Source organism: Penicillium samsonianum (assembly GCF_028829775.1).
Source record: "Penicillium samsonianum strain IBT 33392 chromosome Unknown utg000001l_segment0_segment0, whole genome shotgun sequence".
Classification (NCBI taxonomy): Eukaryota; Fungi; Ascomycota; class Eurotiomycetes; order Eurotiales; family Aspergillaceae; genus Penicillium; species Penicillium samsonianum.
The window spans coordinates 858041-875408 of NW_026643259.1; the positions used below are offsets into that span (position 1 = coordinate 858041).

The 17368-nt window shown below is 47.7% G+C and overlaps 4 protein-coding genes across 4 annotated transcripts; 2 read left to right on the forward strand and 2 right to left on the reverse strand.

Moving 5' to 3' along the window:
* Positions 1-593: 593 nt before the first annotated feature.
* On the forward strand, positions 594-4254 carry N7471_000344 (uncharacterized protein; the record flags this gene model as incomplete). The annotated part of the gene is made up of 18 exons (XM_057273065.1): positions 594-684; positions 746-791; positions 850-1136; positions 1194-1338; positions 1590-1748; positions 2002-2061; positions 2141-2218; positions 2277-2396; positions 2453-2518; positions 2574-2835; positions 2893-2991; positions 3056-3263; positions 3321-3468; positions 3521-3597; positions 3663-3729; positions 3793-3869; positions 3949-4020; positions 4085-4254. The coding sequence occupies 18 exons, from the start codon at positions 594-596 to the stop codon at positions 4252-4254; spliced, it is 2232 nt and encodes a 743-aa protein (XP_057141244.1).
* Positions 4255-6037: 1783 nt separating this feature from the next.
* N7471_000345 (uncharacterized protein) lies at positions 6038-8653 on the reverse strand (the record flags this gene model as incomplete). The annotated part of the gene is made up of 12 exons (XM_057273066.1): positions 6038-6226; positions 6274-6586; positions 6656-7122; positions 7184-7366; positions 7423-7437; positions 7493-7758; positions 7811-8032; positions 8083-8098; positions 8160-8278; positions 8327-8393; positions 8458-8510; positions 8584-8653. The coding sequence occupies 12 exons, from the start codon at positions 8651-8653 to the stop codon at positions 6038-6040; spliced, it is 1980 nt and encodes a 659-aa protein (XP_057141245.1).
* Positions 8654-9195: 542 nt separating this feature from the next.
* On the reverse strand, positions 9196-14205 carry N7471_000346 (pleiotropic drug resistance family ABC transporter; the record flags this gene model as incomplete). The annotated part of the gene is made up of 10 exons (XM_057273067.1): positions 9196-9613; positions 9680-9950; positions 10019-10205; positions 10264-10646; positions 10707-11160; positions 11502-11682; positions 11742-12337; positions 12412-12889; positions 12947-13056; positions 13846-14205. 10 exons carry the CDS (start codon positions 14203-14205, stop codon positions 9196-9198), a joined length of 3438 nt encoding a protein of 1145 aa, XP_057141246.1.
* Positions 14206-15214: 1009 nt separating this feature from the next.
* Positions 15215-16763, forward strand: N7471_000347 (aminoacyl transferase sphA; the record flags this gene model as incomplete). The annotated part of the gene is made up of 3 exons (XM_057273068.1): positions 15215-16046; positions 16102-16244; positions 16317-16763. The coding sequence occupies 3 exons, from the start codon at positions 15215-15217 to the stop codon at positions 16761-16763; spliced, it is 1422 nt and encodes a 473-aa protein (XP_057141247.1).
* Positions 16764-17368: the final 605 nt, after the last annotated feature.

The following is a 17368-nucleotide window of genomic DNA, read 5'->3' on the forward strand; positions in this document are numbered from 1 at the left end:
CCTCCAGGTACATGTACAGTCTAGATTTGGTGAACTACCAGAAGAATTGTACGCAATCCATATCTACCTCTGTACTTCATCCTCTGCCTGCTTGGGTATTGAGATGTGACTTCTCTACTACTGTGGCCTCCTCAGGTGATTTTGGTGCAGAGGTCCTGTATAGATCAAACTTTGTGTCTTATCGGCTTAGCGCCACATACGTTGGACCTAAATGACTTGCACGTGTGGCTGACTGGTATCCACTTAATGTAATCACGTGAATATTTTTGGATATTGTATAGAAGTAGGAGTAATGATTAGATCTTCTTATAGACTCTCTTTAACAATCTTGAAATAACAGGGCTTTCCACAATATGCTAGATAGATGCTGCAGCCCTTGGCGAAGCAAAACCTAGATATCATCAACAGATCTACTTGGTCTATGATTCTGCTTAATGATTATTCTGCCACAATAAACCGCCTGCACCCGTGTTTCGACCACATAGGGAGTATCGTCAGTCAATAACAGACCTAACTTGGATCAAACTGACCCAATCTGCTGACCGAGAGGTCCTTTACATTCAGATCACAGCAAACCCTCCACCTTGCAAATCATGGACCAAGGACAAGGAGGTCAAGGCGACCTCAACTGGCGCCTCAGCGCGCATCCGATCACGCTACTTGTCTTCTTGGGCATTCGCATCGGTTCGTACTCCCCCGCCACGAGTAACACCGGCAAGAATGACTTGACTAACATGATAAATAGGTGCGCTACTGATGTATCTATTTGGTGTACTCTTCATCGATGACTTGTATGGACCCTGCGCTGAACTACCCGCTTGTCAACCTGCAATGCTAACGTCTATCTAGTATCCTCGTCTTCATTTTCACCCTTCTCCTCCTCTCCGCGGACTTCTATTACCTCAAAAACATTGCGGGACGCCGGCTGGTCGGCCTACGTTGGTGGAACGAGGTCGACACCTCAACCGGCGACTCGCAGTGGGTCTTCGAATCATCCGACCCTAACGTTCGCACTGTGACAGCCACTGACAAGCGGTTCTTCTGGCTGAGTCTGTATGTCACACCAGCTCTGTGGGTGGGCCTTGCGATATTGGCCATTGTGAGACTTGTCGGTGTTATTTGGCTCAGTTTGATTGGTAAGTTACTCCCAAGATACTTTGATTACGCCGGCAAAGGTATTGACTTTCGTTTAGTTATTGCACTCATTTTGACTATCACGAATACCATGGCCTTCTCTCGCTGTGATAAGTTTGGTCAGGCCTCCACATATGCCAACTCGGCTCTGGGTGGTGGTATTGTCAACAACATCGCCGGTGGCATGCTGGGCAGGCTATTCCGGTAATGGTAGGCAGCTTGATGTCAGTCTTGCCGTTAGTGGCCCTATACCGTCAGTCTTTCTGCATGTGCTTTGTATTCTAGCAGAATATTTCACCACTTACCATTCAATTGCATGCAATCTCTTTTTCAAAACATGGAATCTCATTTGTAGCTTTAATGTGATTGAGCATCCAGTCTAGTGTAAGTTGCTCGAAGAGATAGAGCCGTTGCCTGAGGCAGGTCGACACATCGTTCCTTCCTCAAACAGGCAGTTTCCACCTCAGCGTCACCTGCCCATTCTCGTTTGTTTTCCCTTTCCTCCTCTCCCCTCTTCCTCTTCTTCTTCCTTTTCTTCTTCCCTCTTCTCCCTCTACCTTCGATCGTCATCAACAAACAGCCTTTGCGTCTACTACGCATCAAAAACCGCGTTGGTAAGTGTCGTTCTTGGCATTGATATTGCACCGTCCTTCTCTATGATCTTGGGAGAGCGATCCACTTGAAAAGATCGTGTTTCGATTCTCCTTAGTGATTTTGTCTCATCTGTCTTTCTCTGCCTTCTCTCAAACCTCCCTCACTCTCCTCCCTATTCATTTTTTATATGTCGTGCTTCTGCCCTTGATCCTGGTGAAGGGATTATATCACAACGACCAGAATGAGTTGGAGAGTTTTCCTAACACGTCCCAGGTACACCGCAATGGAGACGAATATCCATGGAACCCATAACGATGATTTCACCTGCGGACAGTGAGTTCTCCCCTCCAAGATTCTAGCTTACACAGCTCGGGAAATTCCCCCAAGAACCTCAGTCACTCACAAACTCAAGATGCGGTGAGCCTGGCCACATGACTCGCCAGTGCCCGAATGACTCGGTTCCTCTGAGAGCTAGAGACAGCAATGCAGGGTAAGTTGGTTCTGCATGTCGCATTGTGCCAGCTCATCTAACCGATGCTGAAATATAGTGATGCCTATGGCAACTACGGCGACGGTGACGGCAATTACGGCAATGACGGAGGATATGGTGAATACGCCGGTGGTGGTGGTGGTGGTGACCGCGCTTGCTTCAACTGTGGTCAACCAGGGTGAGTTATTGTTGAATATCTTTTGTGTTACGACGTTAATTGTTCTCTTGAAACAGTCACTCCAAGGCGGAATGCACCGAGCCTCGCAAGATGGGCGCCTGTTTTAACTGCGGCGAAGAGGGGTGAGTCGTTTTTGAGCGTTTTGTGCTTTGATTTGCTAATTGACTTCAAAAACAGTCACTCTAAGGCCGAATGCACTAAGCCCCGCGTCTTCAAGGGTACCTGCCGTATCTGCGAGAAGGAAGGTCACCCAGCTGTTGATTGTCCCGAGAGACCCCCTGATGTTTGCAAGAACTGCCAGGCTGAAGGCCACAAAACGCTGGAATGCAAGGAGAATCGAAAGTTCGACCTCAACCGCGTTGCTGACATGCTTCCCCACGAAGGTTGGGCTGCAATGAAGAAAGCCAGCGACGAAAGGGATCTCGATGATTTCCGCGAGGTACCAGGAATCCATACGTACCTTGAAGATCTTGAGCTTTAGCTGACCTAACTCCAGGCACTCAAAATCTATTCCAAGGCAGTTCCCCACGCCACTTGGGGTGATATCGAGAGAAAAATGCGTGAAGACGACTTCAACATCTACATCATTGCTATGGTAATCAACCGTTGTCGTTTTGATGCTTGTGGATGAATTACTCATGAATGAATTTTAATTACAGGAGGCTGAAGTTGACGATGTCATGAGCCTGATTGATCTTCAGGGAGTGCTTGATCGCGAATTCGTGATTGGGTTCTTTTTTAGCCCCAAGGCGTCGCGCGGTCACCTCCGAGACCGTTGGCCTGCGGATGCTGAGGAGAATATTGAGCGCCTGAACAACGCAGGTATTCCGTACGAGCGCAAGGTGCCGAAGTGCCTGAACTGTGGAGGTAGGTGTTCACTTTGACTGCAGATTCCTCAGATCGTTGCTAAATCCTCCTGTTTAGAGATGGGACATATCTCGCGCAGTTGCAAGGAGGAGCGCGCCGACAACGAACGTGTGGAAATTAAGTGCTCAAACTGTGATGGGCTTGGACACCGTGTGCGCGATTGCAGACAGCAGCGCAAGAACAAGCACAGCTGCCGTAACTGCGGGTATGTGGCTGTGATGCAAACAAAAAACTGGATAATGCTGACTTGTATGAAGATCTGTGGAGCATATTGCTTCTGACTGCCCCGAGCCCCGATCTGCGGCTGATGTTGAATGCCGGAAGTGCAACGAAAGTAATTACAAGACCTTGACCAAGATGATCCATATATTTCATGGTGGGCTAACATTTATGTTTTAGCTGGCCATTTTGCCAAAGACTGCCCCAATGTTGCTGATCGTGGCCCTCGCACCTGCCGCAATTGCGGGTATGTTGAAATATCATAATCGGAGCCCCCCTGGGATTGTCGCTGGTTCTAACACAAATGCAGATCCGAAGACCACATCGCTCGCGATTGTGATCAGCCTCGTGACGTTTCTACTGTTACCTGCCGCAACTGCGAAAAGAGTAAGTGTGGTGTGCCTTTGAGATTTTCATTTTTCTTTGGCTATTATTTACTGTGAAACATAACTGACAACTATTTTAGCCGGACATTACTCTCGTGATTGCGATCAGCCGAAGGATTGGTCGAAGGTTCAGTGCAAGAATTGCGGAGAGAGTGAGTTGATCACACGCGCTTATTAATTATTAATACTTGAGTTAGTCCGCTAACAATCCTTTAGTGGGTCATACCATGGTCCGTTGCCGTCAGCCGAAGGACGATGAGCCTGAAGACGAACCTACTTTCTCCGCTGGCTCTCCTAAGCGCGAAGAACCCGATCTGCTCGGCCCAGAGGCCAGCGCGGAACCGTTCCAATTCAAGCGCCACGAGGAAAACGATGACTTGTGGTAGTCACCACAATTTGATGCCAAAATGGGGCGACTGTGAAGCTCTAAAAGCAACAGCAATTTGGCTTCCCTTTCTCCTCAGTTATGATCGGCCCCATGTGAGACTTGTCGGGTGTTGACTGTTCTTCGGATGCCTCACGGTGGCCCAAAGACGGACAAGAACCTGATGTTACATATGGGGTCCTTGCTGCTTCTCAATTCTTTTTCCTTCAAATCTTGCGATATGTTTTATGTTAGCCAGGATTTTACCCAGGAGTTACAATGATTGCTGACCGGCCGAGGGTCTCGAAAGGAGGATATTTGTTAAGATCTTTCCTGCTCTGTTGAGCTCGATTTGATTTTGACGCGCCTGTGGATGAGCTTGAGGATGGAGGGTCTGGGCAGGAGGGCTCTAATCTGGGGACGTTTCTACGTTCATTGTTATCTGGCTGGCAAGTTCAATTCTAATGGAACATCCATTTAGTGCATTCTTCTTGGCTCACTGTATACTGCTCGAGTAAGATCTTACGAGATTGAATGCTCGCTACCTAGGTAGCTATACGTACCATTTTTCCTCTGCCGGGTGGGGCTTTCCTATCTTAGCTGCCTCCGCTTTTACGAGGGCGCTCAGAGTCAGGCTCACAAAGCGTCTATTCACGCTGCTGCGTACTCGCGCAAACGCCTCAGGTGTATGCGATGTAATCCATGATCAGAAAGGCTGAGGGGAAAATTCGACCTGCAAAAGAGCTCTGCGAAAGCGAAGGCTGGGATGGCGAAGGGTTGTCCAACTATATCGACCTTCTCTGTGGCACCTTAATCTGTCCAGCTATCCCTGTGCTGAATCCGTCCAATTGAGACCATCTCCTGTGCGATGATATGATTTCCAATTCTCCTACGCTCTTGAGCTCAAGCCATTTGGCTTCACGTCGAGAGATATTATTGTTGATGCGTTTCTATGTTGACCGACCGGAAGGTGGATGTCATGGAAGCTGAAGAAAAGCGCCGTTTATCCAACGAAGTCCAGTTGTCTGACTTTCGCAACAAAAATAAACACACCGGACGTATGCAGCAACCGAAGAATATTCTTTAGCGGTTACCCGTGGGCGGGTAACCCAAAGTGAGAACCCAACCCAAACCCACGTTTGGCGAGGCCTAGCTGGATTGGACCTTGAGAATCTGGCAACTTGGCCAAATGTCTTTCTGCCAGTCTCGCCGTTCCCAAGTGATGGTTTTGGAGCTCACTCTGTACAGTAGTGACCGGTATCGCCTTCCCTGTCGGGATCCGAGAGATTAGTAGTAAAACACGCGAAAAGGAGATTCTTGAGTGCCGATGCACAACGACGGGCATTTCATGCATTGGCAAATCAGTCCTTTTTTCCTTAAGAGGAGATGGGCCCCTATATGGAATCATTCTACGGAGTTTCTTTACGACTCAGCTTCAGGGAACATGTCTACTAACTCTATGAAAACGGGATGCAATGCACCCTGAGGTGCTAGGATCGAGGGCTCTTCGGTGGAAAGATGAGGAAGGCAAAGAAGATACCTGGTTTTTCTTGGAACCTGGTACTACTGAGAGGTGGCACGAGAAATTTGTCGATGAACGAAACCAAGTTGATTAAGCCCTGAAGTCAAATTCTTCGATTTTCTTTTGCCTGTGTTATCTGTAACAAAACGAGTTCATCCCAATTAATGAGCTAGATATTTCCAGAGAAACATCATTTTCTTTTCGTGTTTATACTCGCCTGTTGCCACTTTTCAATCAAGTGAAATTGAGCACCCGTGGAAGCCCCTAACCAACGGAGGTTAACCTATATATCTTCTGTCCAATTGGGGAACACAAAGCCGAAGATAGATCGCAGGTCCTCTATTTGGCCGCTCGAGACCTGGGTATCGTGGGATGGGGGATAATAGAGCATGTCGGACCCAAACGGCGATGGCGTGTCAAGGCTTGTGAAAGGAATTTGCCCGGAGTTTTGTTGCGCTATTATCGAAGAAAGCTATGACGGAGTCAGCGATTTTTCGACATCAGGGAACTTTCCCCTACATCTATATCTTTGAAGTCAATATCTGGCCCGTAATCCCATATTGGTTGGATTCCTTGCTCCATCTCCGGCTTCGACGCGGAGTGCGTGGGTCGTCTTTCCTGTAACTTGAGAACATATTGTCGCGCGATACCTGCAAAGCTTGAGATGATGCTTCCCGGGAGCGCGCCCTTGGAGGCGTAGTCAAGTTGACTGAAGTATGCTGCTGCCTGATCAAGGAAGGCAATATTACTTTCCGTTTCTTTGTGAGTGGTATTGTGAATCACAAAATCAAACAGAACGAAGACCGCCGATAATGGCATGATACCAGCAACACTAAGTTAGAATATTAGTCGGATGGCTTTCGGCTGTTTGTCTCGTTGAAGTTGAAGAAGATGGACTTACAACACAGGCATATAAGGCTCGATTTCAATAAACGAAACAAGCTCAATGATAGTGCGCGCTGCATTCATCAATTCCCACTTGCTATCCTCGCGATCTAGCTTTTCTTCGGGGTCGACGTGAAGGGATAGGCGTTCCACGGCAAAAATCAGGTTGTAGTATAAGTAATGCGTCTGTAAAGCGACTATCTTTGTCCTAGGACACTCAAGTTCACTTAATCGGATTGCCTCCTTTGGCCGGAATGCCATAGGTACCGATAAGCGCCATTCTTCTAACCCTCGTCGTACGTGTTTGATAGAATATAAGCAATCCTCTACGGACTGTAAAGAAGATCTCGTCGAAAACAGAGTGGTGTATGCAATCGATGTTATTCTGCTCAGATGAATGGCGGATTGGAACCAGTTGTAGTCTCCTAGCATAGACCCAGGGACGGAAGGGATGTCGCATCCAATATCTTCATCAGCGAACACCTAGATGATTATTAGTAAAAAATTTCCCAAGCTCCGGAAAGAGCTTTAGCACCAAACTCACCGAGCTATTATTATCAGAGAAGGAGGCAATCTTTTCCAAGTGGTATATGGTCCAGAACACTCTCAAATGAACTGGTTGAGCATTGGAAGATTTGTGATATCGTAGACTTTGTGCCATTCTAGCTGCTTCGTATACCAATGCCTGATCTAGTTGAAGACAGCAGGCATTCATTGCAAAGATAGACTGCCACTCGAATGTTAGGTTGGCGTAGATAGTAAGCGATGGTTTTGAGACCTCACCATAGCTGTCAGAGCCTATTGAATTTTATTAGCAAGAATTGAGACATAATAGGCATGGGCATGAAAATACTTGGAGTTTCGTCAACGAGTATGGAGGAACCAATATGTCCGGAATAGCACCTAGACATAATTGAAAAAGGCTCCACGCTTTGCCCGAACCTGGCGTGAAGCTGCCGCCTTGGTGGTACTGGCTGCCTAAAGCTAGGACAGCGTGATATATTGCAGAACATGCTTTGCTGCATTTCGATGTCCCAGTACGGCGGCAGTCAGTAGTATGCGAGGTGAACTCTTGTATATCCAGGAAGGGGTAGATGGGATGGATCTGGTCAAAGTAGGCTAGTTCATTCAATCAGGTACCGGACTATAGGTAAGAGAAGGATAAACTCACAACCAATATAACCATCGGCTTCGCTTGACGTCACATCCACACTGGCTAGCGGCGGCTGGAACTCAATGGTAGACGACTCGGAAGAGTCGTTTCGCGAACATATTCGTGACACAAGGAGGGTTTCTAGATCCTCAACGAGCTCTGTGAGTACATCTGTCCCTATCCGGCTGGCCAATGCACTCATCCGTTCATTCGAGAAAAAGCTTATGCTCGAGCTGGTTGCTAGATATGTGTGAGGAGTGAGCCACGCAAGTGGGAAAATCTAAGCTAACCTCGCCCATTGCTAGCCTGCAAGTGCGCTATCGTCAGGAATGTGGATTTCTGCGAGAGTATGTTTTAACACTCATACCTTGACAACGACAGAATCGTCATAGAGAGGGACTCTTTGAGGCCCAAAGCGCAAGAGACGGTCGATGGGGAGGTCATTTTCGCGTGGCAGTGATGGTTCAACAGAAAGGGGAAAAGGTGCTAGGTATTGTTAGTGACTATATAGTAAATTAGCTGTGCAGTACACACGTGTATCCTCAAGTTTGCGTCGGAATTTACGTCTGATAGGCGTAAATTGACAAGACTCATTGCGGTTCTACATGAAGCTGCATTAGAGGCGATGCAATATCACTGGGAAGTTGGAGTTGGAACTATCGTACGATGCAGTGGATGCAGGTTGATGGTGCTCCCGGTTCTCTAAGGGTTTCAGGTACTACAAACAGTAGTATCATCAGCCTCAGCCCCATGTACCTAGGTACCTGACAGCGATCTGGAAAAGGGTTTACCGATGCATCGGACTTTTCGGATTCTGCACTGATCACAGGACTTGTTGATTCTTATCACTTTGGAGGCCATTCTGAGATAAGGCGTCAATCAGGGTACATTTCCTTCTCTGGAGAGCATCGACTGATGAAAGTAAGCTGTTCCTTATACCCCGCGATATGTCACACCGCCTTCAACACGTAGTCGCGTTGAAGTTCTTTGGCTTCTTGATGGGATAACTGTATTGCTTGGAATCACTTAATCTTGCCCAACGGTAGTCCAGAGATCATAAAAATATTTTGTGGAAGCACGTGTATGCCAGACAGTATAGGCATCCAACCCTATTTAACTAGTCCTAGATCTTGGAGATAGTTTCTTTCCTCAATCAACTATTAGTACCTTTTTCAATCGGTTGTTTCCCTTATTCCTCGCCTGGGCAGTGTTCAACCTTTCAAAAAAGAATTCCCGATGCGCATTTTCAACTTCTACGGTTTGATTCGTCTACCAGTTTCTGACCCATAGGCACTCAAAATGAAGGTTCTGAGCGAAAAGCACTTGAAACACACAAAACTATCAGATTAGGATTAATTACTCTAAATTTTACTCTCGCAGGATCTATTGTGTTCGAAATCCCATCAAGCCCGCTTGCTACCCCCCTTTTTAGGGACCTTGAACGCCCAGTAAAGCCCTAGCCCCGCAATAATGTTCACCAGGATATAGACCCATATGAGCCCAAAGTCCCGCCATCTCGTATCATACGAAATTTGAAATCGAGCGAGGAACTCATTGGTAGTGGCAAGTGGGCAGTATTCACACATACTTCTCGCTGTCGGGTTTAACACCAAACCACCGGCGGATTCCCTATAAGCTCCTAGGAATTCTTCGCAAGTAAGATTTCCAGTGGGAGCCATATGGAGGATCTCGCGGTCGGCACATGTAACGTTCGAGTTGGCAACTGCGTTGGACATGATGCCCCCGACAAGGTATGTTGCGGGCGAGACCCGATACATGAAGGACCAAAACTTTGGCAGATCAACTATAGGAACCCCGACTCTGCGTTGATGGTTAGTACATTTCCTAACTTTAAACAGGAATTAACTCCTCTGGACTGGCACTCACCCGCAGAACAGGATACACAACATCCAGAAAAGACTGGTCAATACGCCTGCAACTTCGGGAAGATCAATCCAGAAAATGGCAAAGTGGGCAAACGTGCTCGTAAATAGCAGGTACACCCATAAAAGGAGGAAGACGGAGAAACCGCGGATAGCCTGGTCATCGGGCGTTGTGTTTCGGACAAAGCCTACTGGGTAATACCAACAGAAGTACATGATGACCGCCATTAAGGTATGCCATGCGAGCTCAATGAGGATATTGGAAAGTAGGTATGCTTTTGAAATGAGAAAAGTGAGCGGGGTTGTATCGAAGGGAATTACGTTGAGAGGTAGAAAGACTTACTTGTCCATCTGTAAATCTTTGACGGGCGTTCACGAGCCTCGTACAGCGCTCGCTGGGGTAGGAACATGGGCATGATCTGCTCATTGATATTGATGAACAGCACGAGCAGCATGAAGATAGCCCACAGTTGGTTCTGCAGCCCTTGGATGGAATTGTTGGCATTGAAACTAAAGCCGAGGTAGAGGGACTTACAAAATAAAATTGGTTAGCCCGAGTCAAGAAGACAATGAGGGATTTTCACGTACAGAAAGAACAATCAGTATGGTTTTGGACCAAATGTAAGTCGGTGATCGCCAGAGATGCTTCCAAGTGCGTTGTAAAACTTGGCCGAACTGTGTCCAAAAAGAGGCTACGAACTCCTGATGCTGAGAAGTGTCTCCATCTGTGGTGTCTTCATTGCCGGCGGGTTCTGCTTGTGGAAGAGCACGAAGGCGACCAAGCTCCGCCTTGACTGTCTGATATTCAGGAGAATCTAGCCATACTTGGTGCCAGTCTTGTGCTTTTGAGTCATCAGCAGGCGGTTCAATTACCTGTAGCATCCATTCAGCTGGGTTGGCACCCGCTGGGCATGCAGAGGCATTGTTTTTCTCAAAGTAATCAATCATGGTTGAAGCTCCACTTCCCAAATCTACAGGCACATTCAATTAACGAAAAGGGCTCTCAAGAAATGGGGCGGGCAGATACTTACCACCAAAATAAGCTGTCTTGCCTCCCGGTGCGATGAGGAGAAGACGATCAAACTGGTCAAAGAGGATAGCAGAGGGTTGATGAATTGTGCAAAGAACCGCCTGGCCGCTATTCGTCAATTTCCTGATGAGTTCAGAGATGGACCAGGATGTCTGTGAATCCAATCCTGAAGTTGGTTCATCGAAGAAGATCAGGAGTTGAGGTCGGGCAGCAAGTTCCACACCAATTGTAAGACGTTTGCGTTGCTCAACATTAAGACCCTCTCCAGGAACACCAATGACGGCATCCGCAAATTCTCGCATTTCCAATGTATCGATGACATGCTCAACGTAGTTTAGCTTCTCGGATCGGGTTATCTCTGCAGATTGCCGAAGAATCGCACTGAACCGAAGCGCTTCGCGAACGGTCATGGTGCTGAGATGGAGATCTTGCTGCTGGACATAGCCAACCTTGTGCTGGAAAGAAGGATCTGTTGGGTTTCCATTGACCATTGTACTGCCAGTTACAACACCGGTGGTGACACGAGTGGCCAGAACGTCCAGTAAAGTCGTTTTTCCTGCACCAGACACACCCTGATAAATCCTTGATTAGTGCGTGCTTGCATTGAATTTGGGATTGAGATTACCATGAGGATAGTTGATACGCCAGGTTTGACCCAGCCATCGACATGGTCCAAAAGGGAGCGGTTCCCGCCCTTGATTTCAATGTCATAGCAGAGATCCTCCCAGTGGAAAACATCCTTTCCAACTACCATGTCATCAGATCCGCTTGAAGAGCTTGCCTTCTCCGCTACTACCGGGCGATTTTGCAGTTGATTCTCGGCGTCCAGGGAAAGTGCCTTTTCTGGCTTGGGAGAGCCCTTGTTGCGACGGAACACTAAGATTTCGCCGCGTGTTTTAGGTGGCTTCGCAAGCTCTGCAGCAAGCACGTAGGCGGGAAAGAAAAAGGCCAAAAATGCGCAGAGAATGCCAATATTTCTGTGTTATATATTTCTGTTAGCGCGGGGCCCATCGCACGGGGAATGACATATACTGACCTCCATTTGTGCACATTCCAGTAGTCAAAAGACCTGTTGATATAGTTATCTCCATTGACAAAGGCCGAACCGGCCTCCGACCCAACGACAGAGCAGATGTGCGACTCAGACGGAAGATTTGTGTACCCCTGACCGCTTGGCACCATGCCAACACAGGGAAACTCCCGATGGTGGAATTCATTTGCCATCAAAGCCTCAAAGCCGTATGCCAGGGGATTGATGTACGCCATCCAACGCGACCATCCAGGCATATACTCTGGTGGAGTGGTGAAACCAGTGTATATCATCAGTCCAAGGCTGAGAACGGCGCTAGGGATCATAGCCTGATCAGATGTCCGGGTTATGCAGGCCAGTGTGCGGAAAACGGCTGACTGAACCAGAGTGGTGAGGAGGGTGGTGAGGCAGAAAAAGAAGAAAGCACCGGCCTCTCGCCTCAGATTTGCCATAAAGTAGATAAGAATGTTAAAAACAAACATATTCACAATCTTGTAGGGTAGATCAGTCAAGTAGCTTGCAATTGCCTGAGCTGACTGGTGATAGAAAGCATAGCGATTCTGCTTCTCAACAACAGGGCGTTCGGCATAGATTGTCAGGACCTATTTTCAAGTTATCAATACATACAATCGGGTCGGACTTCAAAAAAAAAAGAGGATTAGGGAGAGGAACTTACCTCCAACTGGCTCGCAAAGGCATTGAAGAGGAGCGAGAAGAAGATGAGTCCTCCGCGATAGTAAAAGCTGGATGTATCCGGCTTGAGATTGTAAAACATGCTTCCTAAGATGAGCGCCATAATGACATTAAACAAAAGGGAAGCAATGGTGAACCCAGGGTCAGCCAGCAATCTCCGGTAAGCGCGCCAAAGGGTTAGAGAGATTTGTTGAGTGTATGATATCGTGTAAGCAGATTTGGAGCGCTGCTGCTTAGCCTGCTCAGCTCGCCTGGAATGGTAGTATTCAGTCGCTCGCTCTTCTGAAGGATGTCTTTGCTCATAGGATGCAAACTCAGAGAGTAATTTCTTTCGCTGTTCACTTGATTGCCATCTTTCTGCAAACTCATCTGCCGAGCGAGGCACGGAATCTTCGAAGCCGGCTCTCACCCTCCGCTCTTCCGGGCTCGTCATGGATGTCAAAAAATCGGGAATAGTTTGCCTAGGGGGGCTTCGAAATTCGTCAGAAACCTCGAGTTATGTTGTCAGCTCACGAAACCTCGAAAACTCACAGTAAAATCCCAGGCTCTCAAAGTAGCCCTTGGCTTCAGTGGTTTGACCGAAGAATATCTGCCTTCCCTCATAGATCAGAGTAACTCGATCAAAGAGCTAGATGTAAAATATATTAGTTAGCCAGCGAGCGTTGTTTTGAACATCTATTTTCAAGAAGACTAACGTCATAAGCTGACTGTGGTGCTTGATATAAGGTAACCACAGACGTTACATCAAGTAGATCTGCCTGGAGGCGCAGGTTGCTGCAAAAATTTATAGCATTGGCGCTGTCAAGGCCACGTGTAGAGTTGTCCCAGCACTGAAATTTGGCTCCAGTCAGGGAAGCCTCGGCGATGCTGACTCGCTTGCGCTCTCCGCCACTCACACCACGCACGAAGTCATCTCCGACATGTGTGTTGATGGTATGATTCAGGCCAAAAATGGCCATCATGACATCTCGGCGTACCGTGTTGAGCTGATCGCGGTCAAAGCCTCCCGGGACGTGTCGGACTGAGCGAGCACGAGAGGCAAACGTTAAAGTTTCTCCAACAGTTAGATGCGCCAGGTGAACGTCGAGCTCAGCATTATACAGAACATCCCCGCGGAGGGAAGAGCGGATATCGGCCACATCCAATCCTGAGTACGTTAACAAAAAGTCATAGACGTTGAATGCGCTATCAGAAACAAACCTCGAAAGTTGATATACGATTCTGGCGTAATATTCAAATCCGCCGTTTCCCCCGATAGCGTCTTGAGAAGTGTAGAACAGCCAGAGCCAGGGGGACCCAGCACTAGCACCATTTCTCCCTTTTCTGCAACGCCTTCGAAGTTGCGTAGAATGTCCACTCGTCTGCCATGTGGATTTCCACGAAGCCATCTTGCTAGGTATGTTGCGAGTCCAATTACTACATTCCCTGTGGTCTTTTGGTACTCTGCGGCCGTGGTATATGCAAATACACCCAATTCTTTGAAGGCAACGCCAAGGGAGCGCGAAGGTGCCGACTGAGGATCTGATTCGGTCAATCTGATAAATTCCTTTACCCAAACCCGTGCGTCAAATGTTGGGGACGAGGGATCAAGCTTGCTGCCCGGCGTTGGATTGAGTACTTGTGACTGCAACTCCCCAGAACCAGAAGATATGGAAAATCGCTCTGCGACTTTTGCAACCCTATCGTGTAGCTCGTTCACTTGACCGTCCGTGGAAATATATTCGGCCGAAGATGACCCGGTTCGGATGCTTGTATTGGCGAGGTCGCGGTCAGCCATGGTGGCTGATTTCAGAGGCACGCGAGCAGTTAGTGAAGAAATTTGAAGAGGCACAGAGATGTAGATTGATCTAGGAGCTGAAAAATATCTGAGCGTACGGACAGAGGAACTACGACTAAATGACTTAGGAGCAAACAACAAGGTCACATGATATCTAAGGAACTTTCAAACATGTTGAGAGGTCTTTCTTTGTCTTTGAATTGCACCGTCCTTCGGTGCTCGGGGCTTGGCTCTGACCGGATGAATACAACATATAGGTACAATTCCACAATTCGGTGCTCGGGGCTTGGCATCGATGCCAAGGAATCAGGGGCGGAAAGGAGTGTAACAAAAGCGGTCCGCCCCCGAAGTGTATCTTTGGAAAATCTCCGAGTGCCCAGTCTTACGTTGGATTGCCTTCAACCTTGGAATCTCTTGGTATGCATGTCTCACACGGATATCTCCAGAGCTGTAATAAATCTCAAATGTGAATATATCTAATACAAATCGTACTTGGCTCTCATTAAGTCTTGGGATACGTATCCAATTGGAGACAAATGAATATGGAAAGCTATAGTTGTTCGTATATTTGGCTTGCCTATAATGGGCTAATAGAGAAGAATTTGACAGATAGAGTCTATGGGAACTACATCTGGGCCATCTTAGCGCCCAGGTACTAAGCTGCATATGCCCAACGTAACATGCTCCACAAGCTAGGTAGATGTGATATGACATACATTTGGTGGCCTCCAAACTAGGCACTTAATGTAAAACATTTTCCTCAAGTGGGTACATTCGTATTTGGAAGGATTTGTGATCTGGCGCTTTGGTACCCAGTGCATGTCTTCGTACCCATAGGACATGGTATGGCGGCCTTTAGACCGTCGGGCATAACACTCCGAGAACGTAACTCTACACGCCGGGTTGATAAAAAGTAGAGTCTCCAGGGTTCTCGCTCTTACCTAAAACATATACTTTGCTCCTTTCATCTCTATTGACGCGTCATTGACATTGAGAAAACTTTGCCAAAATGTCTGCACTTCCAATATCTTCTTCCTTTGTCGCGGAATGGGCGAAGGCCCAACAGACCCGTGGGCAGAAACCAAAGAACTCTTCGGTGTTCTATCGGAACCTTGAGGAGGAACTTGATATCAGCAGAGCCCAGCATAGCTGTGCAATGCTGCATAATCAGGACACTCCCATTGACTTCTCATCCTGCGACGTTCTCGGGATTGGGCAATCCGGGGCCTTGAGAGCTGCCTTTTTAGAAGAGCTTGATCGCAACCCCTCGTTTCAACTGGGTGCCCACGGAACCAGATTACTGAATGGAAACTCGAAATACCTCGAAACCGTTGAGAATGAGGTCGCAGAGCTGCACGGGGCTGAAACAGCCCTCATCGTGAACTCATCAGCCATTGCCAACGATGCCATCTTTTCTGCTATTCCACTTCCGGGTGACGCCATCGTGTATGATGAGCTCATTCATGCTAGTGCCCTCGATGGGTTCAAGCATAGTGTGGCTCTTTGCCAGAAGTCGTTCCGTCACAACGATGTTGGCTCCTTTGTGGAAATTCTGACGGATGTGAAGAATTCACAGCCTCAAATCCGTAATGGCACTCGATGCGTCATCATTGCGGTCGAATCCTTCTACAGCATGGATGGGGATGTTTGCCCACTGCAAGAGTTGATTGAAGCCGCCAAGGAAACTTTCCCCGATGGCAATGCTCAATTTGTCATGGACGAGGCCCATAGCAGCGGCCATATTGGCCCAAATGGTGCAGGCCTGGTCAGTGAATTGGGACTCGAGAAAGAGGTTGCGGTCCGCAATCACACTCTCGGAAAGACTCTCTGTGGTACCGGTGGTAAGGCCTATTCTGCTACTTCAAGACACTACATCCAAGCTAATTTGAGTTATAGGAGTTATTCTATGCAATTCTACCATTCGAAAGATCTTAATCAACCGCGCGCGACCTATCATGTTCTCTATAGCGCCATCATTCCCACTGTGTGCCGCAACACGAGTGGGCTACAAGATGCTAAGGTCTGGAGAGACCATGGAGGTGAGTCCATTCTCTGACTCTTCCATTTTACTTATCAGAGAGAATGTTTTTAACAAATGGCATTCTCTTCAGGCACAAAGTAGAGTTCAACACGTGGTAAAGCTATTCTTGACAACTATCACCTCTCACCCTGTTTGGGATCGTGCGAACGATGCCGGTATTCTGCGTATTCCTCTTTATGAGGAAGATGACTGGGATTCCCTACCATTCGTAACTCAGATCTGCCCCATATGGACTCGTCCCAAGCACAATTTCTATCTTGCCATTCATCTTCAGTTGGCAGGGTACTCAGTGTATCCAATCAGCTTCCCTGTGGTGCCAAAGGGATCTGATAGAATTCGCATCATATTCCACGCACAGAACACGGATTCTGAAATCCAGGGACTCGCCCAGTGTACCTGTGAATGGGCCGAGGAGATGCTTCAGATTCAGAGAGATGGAGGCGGAATCAAACTTCCAGCTGCCGCCCGCCATGCTTACAGCCTGATGACCAAAGAGAGTTTGAATGGCTCCAACTAGGCATCGTATATAGCGGCGGGGGCTGACTCGGAGGCGTCGGGTACCCACAATTGTCCATAGAGAACACGGATATGTACTATTGCAGTAGCGATAACGTGATTCAATTGCAACAGTAACATTGTACTAGTATCTGCAGGTCGTATAATTGAGTAGATCGGAGTATTTGGGGGCTCGTAAAGCAGGCCTTGGCCCGTAGATTACGCATAACGAGGCCTTCCATCAGCATTGGCATCTCACTGAAAGCGAGCCAAGTCATAATCATGGAATGGCTAGGCCCTGTCAAAAAGGGGGCAATGCATGATCGAACGATGTCACTTTGCCAAGCTCAAATGGCCCCCAGTATACTACGCGGAATCTTTTTGAGGGAAATTAGTATACCTTCAGACGCTACCTATGCAATCTTCGTCTTACTTGCGTCAGTAGCCTCTTTTCTCCATGAACAGAGTATGTTCTGGTTTCTATTTCGAACTTGGCCATGTCAAGCCACGGGTATTTGGTGGACTGCAAGATACGAATGTAGCCTAAGATCTCACTCTGACTGTTGAAGCCGTGGAGAATTAGCAACGCCCAAATCTCCACATATGGGGGCGATATTGGGCGCTCAG